Genomic DNA, 19722 nt, shown 5'->3' with positions numbered 1-19722 from the left:
CTGTAGGAAACTTTTTCCTCGTCGAAGCAGAGACCAGGAGACGTTGGGATATCTTTCATACAGAAGTCACTCTTTATTGAGGACTCGCGCGTCACTGCAGTCATCCAAGTCTAACTAAGGCAGTGATACATTGTAGTTTATATACATTTAAGGGGGAGGGATACATTCAGTAGAGGTGGAGACAATCTAACCCATAGCATGCAAATGAAGTACAGGAATCAGCCCGACACCGGCATTTTCCCAGCCTTGATCTCATCAGCATAACAGTGTCATTCAAATGCATAGGTGCTAATCCAATCAGTATAACTACTCAAAGACTGGGGCAGAGGCACCAAGAGCCATTACAAACAAAAGGTGATAGTCTCAGTAATCTGGTTCATTTGACTAACAATAAGAGAACAGGAACTGACAGGAACCTCTTGCTACAAACTTTGCTTAAGAGAATCATTTGTCTGATGTCATTTATCTTAAATGCTAAATACAATGTACTTCACCTTAGTTTTTCATGTGATGCTATGTCAGAACATAGGATCAGCATATTTTAAACAGATTCTTAAATTTGTAATCCAACAGTAGCGTCTACCATTCCTGCCAGAATGAGAATCCAACCATCACATGGAACTATGAGAACATGCAGGTCTTAGCGTGGAACAAAAAGCATTCTGATTTAGATCAGTTTTGGATTGCATTTTCCAACATTACCTTTCTGGGTGCAAAAGAAGACCATGGGAAGAGACTGATATGCACTGCAAAATTTTCCGGAGGAAACATTGAAACTTATGTTGTTTTGCGTGTACAAGGTGAGTAACTTGTTGTGAGCATCATGTATGTAATTTGATCTCTCTATGTCTAGTTATTACAGTGGTATTTTATCTATTCTTGTTTTTTGTAAACCTCATAACTAATTTGAAAATCTCTCTTTGGTGAACATTCATCATTCAAATTATGCATTGTAGTAATGTCTTCATACTAAATTGTGGTTGATGTTTCATGCATGTTATTAACTTATGATTTACGCAATTATGTCAATGGCAAGTTATGCAAAATATAATTTGTGTGTTTTCTACCAATTCTGTTACAGAATATCAAAAACCAGTGGATCAAATCCTGAATGAAAGTATGTGTTTTCCCTTCTGTACCTTACTTTTGCACTGCACTCATAGGCTTTTTGGCAATGAAATGTTAAGTTCTGTAATAATAGTTCATTATATATTATTTTAGCCCATTTCCAATACGTGGCAGATGTGATACCCAATCATGTGTGGTAATACCATGCAGTTTCAAGACAGATGAGGAACATGTCACTCGACTTCGGGTTCTTTGGATCACCAGAAAAGGTGGCTACATGATCCACACCGACCCAGTCGATGTCTTGGACAACTTCAAAGGCCGCACAATTCCAGGCCGCATTGCTGCAGCCTGGAATTGAACTGCTGGTTCGTCTGGTCAGAGGAGAACTGGCCCCCCGACTGAGCCTGGTTTCTCCCAAGGTTTTTCTCCATTCTGTCACCGATGGAGTTTTGGTTCCTTGCCGCTGTCGCCTCTGGCTTGCTTAGTTGGGGACACTTCATTTCCAGCGATATCGTTGACTTGATTGCAAATGATTGCAAAGATACTATTTAAACTGAACTGAGCTGGATGTTGACATCACTGAATTCAATGATGAACTGTCTTTAACTGAAAAATTAGTGTTTACTATTGTCATTTTGCATTATTGACACACTGTTTTCCTAATTAATGCTGTTCAGTTGCTTTGACACAATCTGTATTGTTAAAAGCGCTATATAAATAAAGGTGACTTGACTTGACTTGACAAGGCTCCTCGGAAACCCAGATGAGCAGAACTGCACTGTGGAGATGGATGATGTCCAAACTCATGACAATAGACCATTCTGTTTTCGAGCAGAAAGAGAAAATGAGAGATACAGCTTCAACAACAGCTGTGTGTTCATTATAATGCAGGGTGAGAAAATATAACCACATTATAATCACTTGGGTTCACACACTTTTGAAAATGTACTTCATACCAAAACTAATTTAATGTCTTTGTATTAAAAAGCCCCCGACAAACCTGTGATGTCATCCCTCCCTGAAGACATCGAGCCCGGGACACGCGTCGCTTTCAAATGTTCAGTCAACCACACATGCTCCTCTCACCCTCCCTAAATCATCTGGAGCATCCCATCAGCCCGAGAAACTATTAGCCACAATCACATGGGTGGAGGCGTCTGGGAAACAGTGTCTGCTCTGACCTTTATTCCAACTGGATATGAAGAGAAAGGTGAAATTGTCTGCACTGCCAAATTTTGGGGCGGTAAAACGCAGAACAATACTTCCTTCCTCAGTATTAGAAGTAAGTATAGACTGATGTTAATGAGATTGGCTTGTGCATTTGTCTGTGTTTTAATATGACTGCTCAAATAGAAACCATATAAAATATGACTATTAATCCCGTTAAAATAATATTATAATAGGAGTGCAAAGGCTTAAATTTGAGGCTGTCGGGCTGTATGCCATAGTTCTCTCACTTGTGTTCATCCTCCTTTGCGTGCTTGCTGGAGTCTTAATATGTAGGAGACGGCACAGATAACTTTGTATGGCTTATTCTCACCCTTAAGAATTTTTGTATCAACTTTTGAGGTCTGTATCTCAAACTGTATGCCAAACAGAAAGTGAGATTGTATCTTAGAAATGCTTTAAGGTATTGAAACTAAATTTTCTGAATGTTGTCTTCATAGCGTGAGTACTGGAATAGTATGGACAGAGCACCACCAACTGGTCAAGAAATCTTAAAATATGCTTTTTAACTTAAAAGTTTCAAAAGGTTTTGGCATAAAATCATGAAACTTTGATGAAACAATGTTCAGTTGAATTTACTTGCAATGATTTTGCTAATGCTTATCTGTTTTTGTCAGTCAACACTGACAATATTTCAGTTTTATATTCTCATTATTGATTGTAGACAGCCTCGTCATGATATGCAAGGGTCACATACACAGTCTGAACAGAGGTATGTACACTGTAAAAAATAAGTGTAATTTTAACAGTAAAATTTTGTAAAAACACTACGAAAAAAAAAACTGTTAATAGCTTAACAGTAAGTTCCCGTACTATATACAGGGAAAAACTGTAAAATATCTAACCAGACATTTCATGTAATTTTACAGTAAAATGCTGTTAATTTGACAGTTTTTAGAAGTAAAAAATAACAAATCAATGTATAATTTACAGTCAAAAACTGTAAACTGATATTCCCAGAATTCCCTGCTTGACACTCCACATTTGAAAGTATTTTGTTTAAATAATCATGTTTTTCAGTAGTTTTGGTTATCAGTTATTTACATTTGGGCTTTATGTTACATCTTCTGTTGTTTAATGAAAATGTATTGCATTATTTAAGTATCATGATTACCATGATGGTGTTTTGTGTTTGCATTAATGACTCTGTTCACCTTCTATATATTCATATATACTTCTGCTTGTGGCGAAGCTACTTGTGATGCGCTTTGATTCTTCATGTGGCTTTCTCTTTTACCACCTGCGTTATTATGATGGTTGTCAGTATGTTAAAGGTTCAAAAAAGATTTTAATAACAGTGTGCGTTGTTGAATTTACTGGTTTACATTCAGATTTTCTTGTTTGTAAATTACAGTTTTATACTGTAAAAGTATAAGTTTTTGGCCTTAAATGTGTTTACAGCTTACCAAATACACATATAGCATCCGCTTAGGTGTATATGGAGAACTGGAGGTGTATTGTAACCCTCTTGGAAAGGCAGAAGTCTGCCGGCTCTATGGCTATACCGTGGACTATACACATACGAGAACCGCTCTGAGCGGGCAGGGCACACCCTGTGCCTGATAAGCCAGGGTGATGGCATCCACTGTCCAGTGGCCCATCCTCTGCTTAGAGACGGCATTCCCCTTCTGCCGGCCTCCGTAACAGACAAAGAGCTGGTCTGAGGTCCTGAAGCTTTGTGTCCGGTCTACGTAGCACCTTAATGCTCGGACGGGACAGAGCAAAGCCAGGGCTGGGTCTGCCTCCTCCAGGGGCATCGCTTGCAGGTTCACCACTTGGTCTTTGAAGGGTGTAGTGGGAGCCTTGGGCACGTAGCCGGGCCGGGGCCTCAGGCTACCCTCTTGATGGAGGCCAGTGCAAGCAGGAGCAGAGTTTTCAATGAAAGAAATTTTAGCTCAACTGAATGCAAAGGCTTGATTGGGCCCTGCTGTAGTGATTTTAGCACTAGAGACAGGTCCCAAGAGGGTATAGAGTTTTGAATCCTTCCCGGCCCCTCTAAGGAACCTGATGACAAGGTCATGCTTACCTACGGATTTCCCATTCACCGGGTCATGGTATGCAGCAATAGCAGCAACCTGGACTTTGAGGGTGGAGGGAGACAGCCTTCGCTCCAGCCCTTGCTGCAGAAAGGAAAGCACGACCACAATCAGGCATCTCTGGGGTCTTCTCGGCGAGAAGAACACCACTCGACGAACAGGTTACACTTCAAGGCGTAAGCGTGTCTCGTAGACGGTGCTCTTGCCGCTCCGAAACGTCTCCAAATCCGCTGCACCGTCTGGGGATGGAGTCGCCATTCTCCCGGGAGCATTGCTCGAGACAGCTCGTTGGCTGTACGGTTGAGCAGACCCGGAATGTGAACAGCACGAAGTGACCTCAGCGAACCACCCGCTGCTGCCGGCTGGCGAAGGAGGAGGATGAGTGAGGTCACGTACACACGTACAGAGCGCATACACACCTCACGCACCAGATGCCGTGCGCGCGCCCAAAGACAGTTGCACATAGTGGTGTATTAGAGGCAGATAAACATCAAATTTTAATTTTTGGGTGAACTATCCCTTTAACCTTTTCTCTTCACAGGGCAAACAACACATGTACAGTGTCAGGAAACAAGCCTTTCTTCAAACCTCATATGCTATCACCAAAGAGGTACAGTAGTGCATCTGAATGACATATGAGTCCCTCAAAGTCTAATTTCATTGTACTCATGTTACACAGCAAAATAATAGTAGCCTATTGAATGTAGTGTGTCATAGTAAAAGTCCCCATGCCACTTAAAGATTTCTGACCTGGGATCTTTAGTATTGTTTGTTATAATGGAAAAACAAATTGTAGAATTTTTGTAATTCAGAAGCACTGTATTTGTTCTTTTATTTTGCTGTTTGGCATAGGTTTTAAATAAAATCATACAAAGGTCTATACAAATGCAAATATTTAGGCTATGTGATTTATACATTCTTATTTTTCCTCGTGCACCACAGTGAGCCAAAATCCTACTGTGTGAGTATATTTATCACTTGCATAAATATACTTCAAATGTCTAGAAAAAAAAGCTAAAATATTACCGACCTCTTTAAATTTTCCTTTAAGGGTTATGATTCTGATGCTGATTTTATATATGGAAATGCCTGATGAAAACGTTACATCATCAGGGCCGTGCAAGTGCTCTAGCATGCTTTGAGTCCAGATCACATCCTTTCTCCATCCTGTCCACCTGTTCAACATTGTTTTATAAAAGAAAGATAACAAAAAGATAATGAAAACAAAGAATTTTCTCACATTATGCTTTAGGAAGTGTTTTATTTTAGAACTGTAAATGCATAAGTAGTCTTTTTTGACGCTGTAGTTTGTATTGACTATAATGCCTTTATGCTTCACATATTATTCTGTAAAATCTTTTTTTTTTTGTGAAATGCATTGCTTAAATTATGCGTGTGCTACTATCCTCTAAAATAAGGAAACATACATGTGGCTTGTGGCTTAAGTATTCACATAATCACAGTATTTTCTGTGTCTCAAAAATGATTGCTTGGATATCTACAACACGGACATCTGCAGTGCTGGCAAATATACTGACATTTTTTTAGTCTATAATAAGAGTTAAATACCTGATGAGAATTAAAATAAAGTTTAAGAAAGAAAGAAAGAAAGAAAGAAAGAAAATCCTGTATTGCTCTATGGGGACGATGCTGAAAAAGTATGAATTAAGTTTATTACACTTTTCTGTATTTATGTTTTTTTTTATTCTTTTTTTTTATACAGGTGTTTCACCTGTAGTTTGAATCTATTGCACTTCATTGCGTTGTCTTTCGGTCACCGTGATTTTGCCAAGACATGTTCCTGGATCAACATCTTTTGTTGTTCCTGGATCAACATTATTGTCCAAAAATATATACCTAACCCTATCCCTACCCCTAAACCTAACCCTACCCATAATTTATCCCAAAAATCAGAGGGAAATGATGGTTGAATAACAAGGGTGTAGAAGCACCTAACTCTAAAATTGACATTTCCTGTAAACTTATCCCTCAGTTCTGATTGGTTGATTTAAAGTTGTTCCAGGAACATGTTGCACTTGGTGAAATCACGTTCACCTTGTCTTTTAGGGTTAATGGAAATGGCTGTAAAATTTCTGGATAATGCCCCTGTTGCTTTTGGAGCGACCGACCGACCGGAGTTCCGTCTTTTCCTGTTTCCATTATTCTCTCAATTCCCATTTGCCGACCGACCAGAGTTCCGTCTTTTCCTGTTTCCATTATTCTCTCAATTCCCATTCGCCGACCGACCGGAGTTCCGTCCTTTCCTATTTCCATTATTCTCTCAATTCCCATTCTCAAAACAGCTCGGAAAGGCATTTATTTGAGATAAAAACATATTCTAAAAGTGGAAAATATAGTGCCTAAGGGGGTAGCCTATATATACATAGGCCTACTAATATTTTAGAACTATGTGAAATTGGATGTGACACATATCGATCAGCTGTTACCATCAAAACCGTGGCTCCCTTCGAGGGAACCACGTGGATTAGCAGGACAGAATTAGGTATAAGAATGTACTTTAGGAACCAAATCCCCAATAAGCTGCATCTGTAATGATTTTAACATGTATAGATCTGTATGTACACTAGCCTAAATGTGTTGTTAGGCTATATGTTTTATAATGCTCTGCTAATAACTGAGGTGCAAATAGTGTCTGCCACTACCCTTACGAAAATTAACCATGGTTTTACCACAAATAAAACCAAAATAAATAATAATAACAGTAAAATATGGTTAATATAGTTCAACTATGGTAACCACAAATTAACCATGGTTTTGCTACACCAACCATAGTTTAACCATGGTATTTGTAGTAAAATACGCCAAAAAAAAACATGGTTAATGCACTTTTACTACAATAAAACCATGGTTAATTTTCGTAAGGGTATTTACACAAAATAATTATTAATCTACTGTTTACATCTGGTGCAAAGACGTCTTAGTACTGTTTAAAGGGATTAATAAACAGAAACAGAAATAAAATAAAATTTAAATATAAACTGGTGACAAAATAATAATAATAATTACTTTCTTTTTTATTGACCAGGAACCTGAAAGCACCGCTGTTACTTCATTTACTTTTCCAAGGTAGCCTACAGTGTCTGTTTTTTTCTTTTATACTTAGGCTATTATTGTGCAAGTTGTGTGACAAATGTTCACATACATTTATTCATATAATTTAACAGAAATGTACATTAATTGAGGTTCGGCTTACTCAGTACAACTCAGTAATTCAGTACAAATACCACGTTCTTAAAATCTTACACAGGGCAAACTTTAGTCGTCCAAGCATATCATAGTCTGATTCACAAAGAGTCATTCATGTTGTATTCAGAAATAAAATAATATGAAGCCATAAAACAGACAGTATTCTCATTTTAATCAGTATTTTGAAAGAAAAATTCAAACCCACAAGCCAATGTGCAGAAGCATTAGCCTATACAATGTAAAATGTGTGTCTTTGTGGCATTTCGAAGGTGTATTAGCCTCCCAAGGTAGTGGTGGTAATAAGAACTACAAACCAAGATGTAGGCTCCATAAAAACAACACCCAGATCATCTACCAATACAACAAATACTGTTTAATTGTTAAATACTATGACTAAAAAACTCTGTTGTATTTTCTCAAAATCTTTACATTTTGTTTAATTGGTAACATTTTATTTGGTAACACTAATTACCAATACTAACTGGTAATACATTATATGTAATTATTAAGATTTAATTAAAATTTCAACATTTACTAATGCATTTTTGAAATCAAAAGTTGTATTTGTTAACATTCATTAGTGCATTGGAAACTAACATTAACAATTGTTTTTTTTTATTAACTAAAATTAGCAAAGATTAGCTAATAAATGCTTTCAAAATGTATTTCTCATGTTAGCTAGTGCATAGCTATTGTTAAAGATAAGACTTTATTGTAAAGTGTTACTGATTAATTCATTGTATGTATCCATTAAAAAAAAAACAGATTCTATTTAGCTCTCCCAATATCAAATTTATTGAATAACTACAAAAATTTTTCATACTATTTTGCTCTTTTTATCGAAAGATCAAAATCAACAATGACAAGATTTAACAATCATAAAATTACAGCCATCTTTACACTAAATGTTTGCAGCAGTTATAAAGAGCTGAATCTACTGACATTTATGCAAACTACTAAGATTAGTGTAGCTACTTTATCAACAGTAGTAGTGTCCTACATCAACAGAAATCAGTATAGTGAAATTAAATGCTAATGCTGAAAGACATTCACTGCCTCAATGGTTCTTGTCTGGTTATATCATGTTCTTTCAGCTACACATCAAACCCACATAGAGTTGTGTGGTATCAGTGGGTCTCTAAAGGTTATCCTTTAGGTTACGATCCATGGTATCCAAATTATGTCATTGAGAAATTTAGAGGAAATACATATTTATATGGTGACCCATCAGGCAGGGACTGTAGTTTGTTGATCAAAAACCTGGAACAGTCTCACCATGAAGAGAAAATATACACATGGATTGACCCTGAAAATGTTGGATGGTGCACCTAAAAAATTTTTGAAGTCACCTCTACAATTCTAGTTGATGGTAATTAAATAATTTGTTCAATAAATTTGCTAGACTCCTTATCTAGTTATGAGAGTGTGTTGCCTAATTGTACATTTCTGCTATTTGTAGAAGCTCCACAGAAGCACAACATCAGTATTTATGGAGGTGAAATACGGATGACACCATCACAGTAGAATTTTCAGCTTTTCACATGTGTCCATACAGCAAACCAAACATCCCTCTGAACGGTAGAAGGATCTGATGAAATAAAAGATGAGTCTATTAAAGACGGCCTGTGGAAAATCACTCTGCATGCACAAGTATCTTAAAGACAGAAAACCCAACTATTGAGTGTTCAGTAACACATTATGGTGGCATAACAGTGACAGTAAATGGAAAGAATTTGACTTGCACTTCAAAATTTTCTAGAGGAAACGCTGAAACCTGTGTTGTTTTACATGTAGGCTATACAACATGAGTAATTTGTTTGCGCCATGTATGATGTCTCAAAATCGGCCCTTTTGGTTGATCTTCTTTCTTGCATTTGTTTGTGAGAATGAGATCAGCTTGTGCATTTTTTAATATGATTGGTCAAACTGTACTTTAGAAACTACTTCATTATGTGTTCATGATTTACAAGAGACAACACAGGCATCTGTTTGTATGGCTTATTCTCATCTTTCAGAATATCTGTATTTAGATTTGAGGTCTGTATCTCAAACTGGAAACCAAACATAAAGTGAGATCCTTAAGGCATTGAAACCAAATTTTGTGTGTCATCACCATCCTAAGAGTACCTGAGCAGCATGTGGACAGTGCCACCTAGTGGTCAAAAAGCTTAAAAAGTTAACTTTTAGAAAAAAAGAAAAAAGAAAGAAAGAAAAGTTTTTGGTCTGTTTAATGACAAACGTATGTCCTTGGATTCATGGACATACCGAGTAAATCCCTGCCTACATTGCATTACTATAATACTGAGACCTGTCATATTTGTAAAAAGAAAGAACTCCTACAATGTTGTCAGCTTTAGGCATGTAACATCCAACTCTCACAAGTGAGGTCATGAGCCAGTTAAACTCTAACCCTAACCAAAATGTCGTCAAAAATGTTTATGCTTCACTTACATCCATTGTATGTGTGCAGGGTAAACATTTGAATTTGAGTATGTTAAATTTAGGCGAAAATACCAAAAAACGCCCCGAGCTTAATTAAGACAAAGGGGAGTGATTCCCCACCTAAGTGTTGTGTGTTCCTTGGAGTCATTTTGTATCTTTTGCAACATGTACAGTGACTAAAATAAGTATTTTACCACAGTAAAGTGACTTTTACTTGTGATACTGGACTGTTGTGCTTTTAGTTTCATTGCCATTCTTTAAACCAATTTTTCTCAAAATTCTGTTCCTGAAAATCATAGTGATCAGCCAACTTCAGATAGCCATAACCTTTGATAGTTCAAGATATGGACGAAATATAAACAGTTTTGGAAATGGCTTGATACTAGATTCTTACCCAATCCATTTGTTTGAGCAGGGGACCAAGAACGGTAGAAAACAAGGAAATAATAGGCTATGTTAAATTTAAGCAAAATACATGAGTAATCTCGTTTATTTTGAAGCCACTTTCACTTCTCTGTATGGTAGATTCTGTTGGTTACAGGGAACAGCTGACGACAACCAAAGATAGGCAGAAAGTACAAAAAACCCTGCAATTTAATTGGTATACCAGTTAAGTTCCCTAAACGGACATTTCAGTTCTTAAGAAGTGCTTGTTAGAATGCTATATTGCCTGCTATTTGCATTTCATCTGTACCTTATTAAACGGCAATCGGGAATATGAGAGGACACTTGTTACTTCATTTACTTTTTCAAGGTACAGTCTCTGTTTTCTTTATTATTTGCATTTCTGCTGCTGTACATTTATTCATCCATTTAAATTAAATAATTAACTTAAGAATGATAAATGCTACATGCATAAAAGTGCAGCAAAATTTCAATATTTCCAAAAAACATATGGGCAAGCAAGTCAATAACACTTAAATGATTCAAATGACTGTTGACCAGAATTAAGAATTCATTGTTAATTACACCCTTGAAACACTGTTTGCAACAGTCACAAATACTAATACTAACAAATCTACAGATGTTTTTTAGTTTGCTATTTTTCTTACAGTAATATTATTCTAATAATAATAGCAGTAGTAATAAAACTATAAAGCTGAATATAAATAAGACAGCTTAAATACTCTGCCATTAATGTTCTCCAATATTTGTCCAACAGTTGTTCTGCTGTATGACGCTTTGGCATGGGAAGTGAGAATGCCAAAGGAAATTCATGGCCTCAAAGGTTCTTGTCTGGTTATACCGTGTTCTTTCAGCTACACGGCATACCCACCCGCAAAGCCACGTAGAGTTGTGTGGTATCAGTGGGTCTCTAAAGGTTATCCTTTAGTTTACGATCCATGGTATCCAAATAATGTCATTGAGAAATTTAAAGGAAATACTGAATTATATGGAAACTCAAGCTGGGATTGCAGTCTGCTGATCAAAAACGTGGAACCATCCCATCATGGAGAGAAATTATACACATGGATTGACCCTGAAACTGTTGGAAAGAGCACCTATGCATTTTATGATGTCACTTCTACAATTCTAGTTGATGGTACATAAATACTTTGTTCTTCAAATTTCCTTGACTCCCTATCTAGTTGTGAGAGTGTGTTGCCTAATTGTGACATTTCTGCTATTTGTAGCAGATCCACAGTTCCCCAGCATCAATATTTATGGAGGTGAAAGATCAGGTGAAACCATCACAGTAGTGTGTTCAGCTTTCCACACGTGTCCATACAGCAAACCAATCATCACTCTGAATGGTATAGAAGGATCTGATCAAATAGACAATGAGCATTTTAAAGACGGCCTGTGGAAAATCACTCTGACACGCACAGGTGTTGTAAAGGCAGAAAGCTCGACCATTGAGTGTTCTGTAACATATCATGGTGGCATAACAGTGACAGCTACAAAAGACAAAAATGCACAGTGTAAGTGATTTATGCATATATGTGGATTTTTGAAGTCATGGGCTTTTTGGATCATTATTATCATTTCAATTGTGCGCTAATAATATTGTCTAAATGTTTTAGCCCGTGTCCATAAAGATGCAGACTCGACACACATTGGACTGAAGACTATTGGGCTTTACATACTAGCTCCAACACTTTTGTTTCTCCTCACTTGCATAATTACTGCATTCATCGTATACAAGAAACGGCACCGGTAACTGTTTGTGTGTGTATGTTACTTTAGGCTAATTCTTCATAAATGGAAAGTTTAGAAGTAAGTATTTCTCTTTAATGAGAATTTTTAGCTTCTCACATTGTCATTACTGATTGTAGACAGCCTCTTAATGATATGCAAGGGTCATTAACACCATTTGAAAAGAGGTATGTATGACATTCACCTCTTTATTCATTTATTCTCTTAAAAAAAACATTGATTAACATAGACTACAATGTTTACATTTCTAAAACACTAACAATTTTATTCTCTGATGTAGGAGATCACGTTGGAATAGATTTTCAAGGTTAGAATTTTTTATTTTTTTTAATTTTTTTTTTACTTATCTATTCTTTGTCTCATTATATTTGGTCTCAAATCTAAATTTTTAATTTATCCACCAGGCAATTCAGTAGGTCTGAGGGAAGAGCAGGTTGGAGTAACAGGGAAAACAGGAGTGAAATCAGGTAAGTACAACATAGAAATGTAACATATAAGATGGATTTACTGTTAATTTACTCTGTTACTAGAACAAATAACCCTAATGCACTAACAAGTGGCATCTAGTTACACATTGTTAGCCTGTCTTTTCAGTGACTCTTCTTCAGAAACAAGCCACAAAACAATGAAATTAGCACAACACAATGGAAACAAGCCGCACTCTTCAAAAAAAAAAAGCCACAACACAATGAAATTAGCACAACACAATGGAAACAAGCCGCAATACAACAAAATTAGCACAACACAATTGAAACAAGTGGCAACACAATGAAATTAGCACAACGCAATGAAAACAAGGCACAACACAATGGAATCAAGTCACAACACAATGGAAACAAGCCACAACACAATGAAATTAGCACAATCAAATGGAAACAAACTACAACACAATGGAGCCAAGCTGCAACACAACGAAATTAGCTCAACACAACAGAAACAAAACCCAGCACAATGAAATTAGCACAAAAGAACAGAAACAAGCCGCAACACAACAGAAACAAGTCGCAACACAATGGAAACAAGCCACAACACAACTAAATTAGCACAACACAATGGAAATAAGCCATAACACAATGGAATTAGCACAACACAATGGAAACAAGCCACATCACAACTAAATTAGCAGAACACAATGGAAACAAGCCACATCACAGCATAATTAGCACAACACAATGAAATTAGTTCTATGCGTTGTGTTGTGGAGATTTTGTTGTGTTGCACACTACTGGGCCACCACACAATTCGCTCAAAGATTTGTCCATTGGGGAAAAAAACAAGTGATTGTCATTGTCATTGAATCATTCATTCAGCCAATTCGTTTAAAAACAACATATCAGTCAGAAACAAAACAGTAAAATGACTGTATTTATGAGTAAGCCATAGAATCAGTCCTTTAGCTGATTTGTTTAAAATGATTATTAATTCAAATTCAAATTATGTGCAGTGGCTGATTATTGGCACTGCAAAAAATAAAAAATAAAAAAGACAAAGTAACTGGCTTGTTTAAATGTTGGCACCAAAGCAGTAACACTACAATCATGAAAATCAAACAACAAATGGTTTACTAATAGTTGGCTTTACACATTCAGATTTATACACACATTATACTATTTATGACATCACAAATGCTTGCCAGAGTCTTAATTAGGCCTATTAAAGTAGTATTATTTAAATAAAACTTTTCTCTTCGCAGAACCAAACCTCGTATGCCGTCACCAAAGAGGTACAAGTGCATTTGAACCACATTTGTTACACAGCAAAATAAGACCATTATATTCAGTCTTTAAGCAGTGTTCAAGTTTCTTTACCACTTCAAAAGTTCTTTGACATAACAGTTGCCATAATGAAAGCAGATATTTATGTGATTTTTTTTTTATTATATTTCACCATGCACTGCAGTGAGCCAAAGTCCTACTCAGTGAGTATGCCATTATTAAACAGTCAAATACATATTCTGATTCTATGATTTCAAATGCTGTCATGAAATACTGTATGTTGTTGGCTGACCTCTGTATTCTTGTTTTTTCCTAAAATATATTAAGGGTCATGATTCTGATGCTGAATACACCAACATGGACGAACTCAACATGTATGGAAACATCTGATGATAACGAACAACACAAAGTTCAACACAGTGTTTGTTAAATGCTCAATATAAATACATACATCAGATTGTATACTTTCAGAAATAGTCAGTCTGTTTTTCTTAGTCAAGATGCTTGTATTGAGTTTGCTTTTGACCTGCATTTATTTTACATTGATGTTGTTGTCTCTGCTCCTGCTATTGATCAATGTTTTCCAGCATATCTGTATGAGAATATAACCATAAATATAGCATTAAAACAGATCAGTATGTGCCTTCCATTCTAGCAGCTAGCATAAATTGGAGGGACATTCTCCTTCTAGACTACAGCATTTAATTTGAAAAAAAAATGTAGTGCAGGATGAGTTTATATTATATTGTTATGCTTGCTGTATATCATCCTTAGCTAATCTGCATTTGTTCCAGACATTAATAGACCAAAGTGTGTGGTAGGTGTCAATAATGTCAGTAATGTCAGTAACTTTCTGTTGTAGTCAGAGACTGACCAACACTGCATGCATGCACAAAATTTGACTTTAGGAGAATGCATTTGCCATAAAGAGAAGAAACCACATATATCGGTTGTATTCACTGCATTTCCAGACAGAGCATAAAGCTATAGTTTTCTTCCCAAAAATTCATATGATTCTTATTTTTAATTGACTATGATTATGTGTGTTTATGAGCATTTGCAGTTTGTAAATATATTGAAAGACTGAGTGCTAAGGAGGGGAACAAGTTCATGCTTTTATGTACATGAGGCCCATTTAGAGGTCTAGATTTAGGGGGGATGCTAGTTTGAAATACAGTGTTTGACAAAACAGAGCAAACTGAAAAAGAAAGCGTGATCTATGGCAATTATTAGTTCTCTATATAAAGCACACAAACAGAAAGACAAATGTTGTGCTGAAAGATGCACAATACTACTCTTCCAGCCTAGGATAAAGTCATTATGTACTTTAACAATAATTTGGGACAAATATAATGTGGATTTATGGTAAACTATGTGGTGCTCTGTGGTGTGGCAGAGTTTGAAACAGCTTCCTGGATCGTCGTGGACAGTCTTTAACTTTAACTTAATGTTTCTCTGCTCTCATGACCCACCAATGTCAAAATCAAACCTACGTCCTTCGGCACATCAGAGGTCAAAGGTCAGTTACAGTAATTCATTTATGCTGTAAGTCTGTAGAACGGTAGTAATGTTGCAAACGGTACATTTTGTGTGTGGCTTTATACATTAATGCAAATTTGTTTCACAATTCTTACAGAATCATTGACAGTATATTGCTACTGAATTAAATTTATGATTGTGATTAAACCAAATGTTCTCAGAGACAATCATCTTTGTAACAATGATTGTGAAAGGAAACACCACTTGTGTATTATAAAGATCTTAAAGGGGTCCTATTATGCTCTTTTACAAAGTCTTGATTTTGTTTTGTGATTGGTTAGCTGGGTCAGTGTGTGCTGTGGGCCAGTGTGTGTTGTGATTGGTTAGCTGAGCCAGTGTGTATTGTGATTGGCAGCACTCGGTGCCTGGTCGGGAAATGTCATGCCCCTTAACATACTGCGAGCTTCAGTGTAAATATTGCATCAAAATCAAATCAATTTGAGCGCGAATTTAAACCTGGATGATTGTAACCGCTCCAAGTTCGTCTGCCTTGGGAAAGCTAGCGTGTCTCCGACATAGTGATAACACTCGTTGCCTTCTCTAGTGCAGCTCAACCAGGTCTCGTCCCATTCGTAGATATTTGTGATATCACAAATCCCGGAAAATATGCGTTGTAGTCCAAACGAGTCATTCGTTGTAGTTTTTGAAAAGTGATTTCTGTTAAATAAAATATCTCCTTTTGAATTGGACTTTGAGCTTTGTAACTTTGCAGATCTTTTTTTATGCTCAAACAGCAACATTACAGACTAACTCAAGTTGAAAAAGTGAAAAAGCATAATAGCACCCCTTTAAAACAGACCCTCTTGACAGAGTCATGATTGCAAATTGTGGCATTCTTGTCAGGTAATACTATATTTGACTGAGGTGTCACAAAACAAGTGTGTTGATGTGATGATTTAACTTTGGTTTTTGTTTATGTATTGACCCAGGAACATGAAAGCATCTGCTTCTACTTAATTTACTTCTCCAAGTTACAGTGTCTGTTTTCCTCTTTTAGGCATGTTTTTGGGCATGTTCTGTCACAATAAATGTTTATACCCATTTAGCAAACACTTAGTTAACGTTAGTTAATGCATTAGTTAACATGAACTAACAATGAACAACACATCTGTTCAGCATAATGTTTCATGTTTAACTTAATCTTTGTTAATGTTAACTTATGCATATACTAACAAGTTATCAGTTAATGTCAGTTAATGTTGGACTCGTGTACATTTTCACAAATTGTTCACAAATTCCCTTAGTAAATGCTTTGTTAGTGGTAAGTCATGTTAATAAACAGTCTACAAACATGAACAACATATCAGTTGATGTTCAGATGGTTTCTGCTTTTAGAATTAAGTTTACCAATAGCCCAAATCAGTGCCCAAATGTTGAGTTAGCATTGCTCATCCTTTGTGTGTATTAGCTGCTACATAATAAACTTACATGTATATATGTAGTATAAATTAGCATTACAAAACATTAAATAAAGCGTACAGGCATAGTTCATTGTAAGTTCACGTTAACTAACGCATTAACCAACATGAACTAAGTAAGCAGTTAATGTGAAAAGATGCATTAGTATATGTGTAAGTTAACATTAACAAAAAATTAAGTAATCCTGAAAAGTAGCATTGTTCACTGTTAGTTCATGTTAACTAATGCATTAACTAACGTATTAGTATATGACTAAGTTAACATGAACAAAGGTTAAGTAAGGCTAAACAGATGAGTTGTTCATTGGTAGTTCATGTTAACTAATACAAACTTATTGTAAAGTGTTACCCATATTTATTAATAGAATTTAACAGAAATGTATATGATTTTTATTTTTATTTTTCAGATTAGGTTACTCAGCCATCAAATACCACAATCAAATAAACTCAAATACTACCCAAAATCTTAAACACACAGGGAAAAACTTTATACACAGCAGTCAAAACCAAAAGATTGCCTACGGTGATTATCACTAACAGGGTCATTCATATGTCTTATTCCTGAAATAAAATTATATGAAGCTATAAAACAGACACTAATATCCTCAGTTTAATTAAAAGTTTGAAAGAAATAGTTAAACCCATAAGCCAGTGTGCAGAAGCACACATACTGTGTTTGCAGTACATGTTGTTCATGGTCAAAATGAACATGGATTAAAGGTGGGGTAGGTAGCCTAATTTTTTCCAAAAGCATTTTTGTTATACTGGTTGAATGTCTCTTCACTTCCTAATAGCAACCAATAGGCTAATTAAAGTGGTCTAAATATAAAAACATAAATGTAGAAGGCTCAGGACCATAAAATGGTCATCTAATCCATGCATTTGGCCTACCAGCCTGTAAACCTATGTATTTGCATAACTTCATGCAGCCAATAGCGAGAGTGTATGGTGTGGGCGTGGCTACTGATGCAGGTTGAGCCAGAGGGCATTTAGTGGTGGTGGCAAGATGAAGCTTCATGAAACTTTGAATCTTTCCAGCCTAATGTGTTGAAAAGTGTTTCATTTGTCGAGGCTTCGATTTGCACTCGGGACACCTTTTGGAAAGAAATAGTGCAAACACTGGTCAAGGATGAATCTTGAATGTGTCGAGCACTAACTTGAACGTAAAACACTGAAGTATACTGCAGCGCTGAATATATGGGGGCGTGGGTGAGGTTTCAGCGATGAGCCCAATGGGAAATGTTCGGGTGCTCTCGATGCCAATCAGTCTAGGTCTATTGGCATCAATTATTCAATATTTCCTCCGGGCCCATCTCCATCTCCGGGCCCTGGGGCTTCAGCCCTGTCTATCCCTCATGTTAATCCGGACATGTGTTGACACGGTCAATTTTCACGTGTTCCAATGAAAGACTTTTGGTTCTGTTTGCCTTCCATACAAACAGTGCATGTTGACTCAAATTTCACACGTTCCTTCCATCGTATATAACTGACTGGCTTTTGTCGCCTTTATTTGCTGTGTGATAGACTGTTAGATTAATCCATATTGAGTAAAAATGTCCAAAGCTTATCATCATAAACAAAATATATTTGATCACAATCTTGATATATCATTTATCACCCAGCCTTAGTCAGATTAGACTGAATGCGCAGGAAACCTTCAGCCACCATTGGATACCTTCATTGGGCCAGTTGGGCATACAGCATACAACATACAACAGCATCACTTTCCTATTCTTGTTGTATTAATTACTCTAATGAAATGTATATTTACAGTAGAAAATGTAGTGTAGTGTCAGGAAACAGGCTTTTTTTTCCTTATATGCCATCACCAAAGGACTTCCTTGTAATATGTATAGCTTCTGTCTAAACATACAAATTTTGATGTTATTTTTTATTTTTTTTATTTTATTTTTTACTGTACTGTATTGTGGTGCATGCCAAGTTCATACAATTCTTTGGTATTTTAACTTTTCTAATGCTTTTCATCTACTGCAAGATTACTTTACAGTAGTAAAATGAAAAGGATCCCCCCCCCCTCCCAATAGTTCATTGCTGAATTATACATCTGTATCTGTAATTTAATTTATGCATACTGTAACAGACATTGAGCTGCAAAAATAATTCCTGAATCCTAGTAAGAGTTTTTTGTTACAGTGTTATTGATCTCAGTGTTCACTGCGCAGGAAAGTTATCTGTGTATTTGAATTGTGTGTAAGCATTTACAGTCTTTTTCAACTGCTTACACACAAAATCCGGATTTATGTGTAACGTTAAAAAAAAAAGAGGCAAAGTTTTGAAAATGTGTGTAAGCAGTTGAAAAAAAAATCTGTAAGAAAAACTGTAATAACTAGATTGAAAAGTGTGAAAGACAAATGTATGCTGGCTTGTCTTACAGTCTTGTTTAAAAAAACGTAAATGGTTTGGTCGGTTAGATGTAATGTTAGGAAATTCAAAAGTTTTTGTTGCTCTTAAACTTGCACTAAATGTGATTATACCATAAGTAGCCTATGCGATTTTAATAGAACCGCATTTCTTCTTTAGTGATACAAGCTCAGAAACATGTTTAACCTGTTGAAGTTTTTTATATTGTGCATTGACTTGGTGCCATGATGGATATTGAAATGTTGTTATTTATTTTGTTTATTTATTTATTTTTATTTTGTGTGTGATTGGTTAATGCGCAGTGATGTAAAAACGCGTATGTATCTGGCTCAGCGCCAGCCAGCGAACGCAGATTTGAATTTAGCAGCTGATGATATGACGCACTGAATGTTATAATCACGCCGGTGTGATTGTATTAAATATAGAAAATATTAATCGGCTATTTTTTTGTTTTTGGAAGCTGCATTCAAAATCCACTTGACTCAAAAATCTGAGGGGGCACGTGCCCCCTCACTTTGAATGGGCATG

General features: G+C 36.2%; 1 protein-coding gene and 1 pseudogene across 1 annotated transcript; both read left to right on the top strand.

Moving 5' to 3' along the window:
• LOC107675851 (uncharacterized) overlaps window positions 1-14448 on the top strand; it is a 19924-nt pseudogene extending 5476 nt beyond the window's left edge.
• LOC107675882 (sialoadhesin) lies at window positions 10614-12287 on the top strand. The gene is made up of 4 exons (XM_016470384.1): window positions 10614-10737; window positions 11146-11526; window positions 11618-11905; window positions 12008-12287. The coding sequence occupies exons 1-4, from the start codon at window positions 10701-10703 to the stop codon at window positions 12142-12144; spliced, it is 843 nt and encodes a 280-aa protein (XP_016325870.1). The 5' UTR covers window positions 10614-10700; the 3' UTR covers window positions 12145-12287.
• Window positions 14449-19722: the final 5274 nt, after the last annotated feature.

Source organism: Sinocyclocheilus anshuiensis, unplaced genomic scaffold, assembly GCF_001515605.1.
Source record: "Sinocyclocheilus anshuiensis isolate Anshui unplaced genomic scaffold, SAMN03320099.WGS_v1.1 scaffold1832, whole genome shotgun sequence".
Lineage (NCBI taxonomy): Eukaryota > Metazoa > Chordata > Actinopteri > Cypriniformes > Cyprinidae > Sinocyclocheilus > Sinocyclocheilus anshuiensis.
The sequence above is the reverse complement of the archived record's forward strand: the minus strand, read 5'-3'. Positions and strand labels throughout refer to the sequence as shown.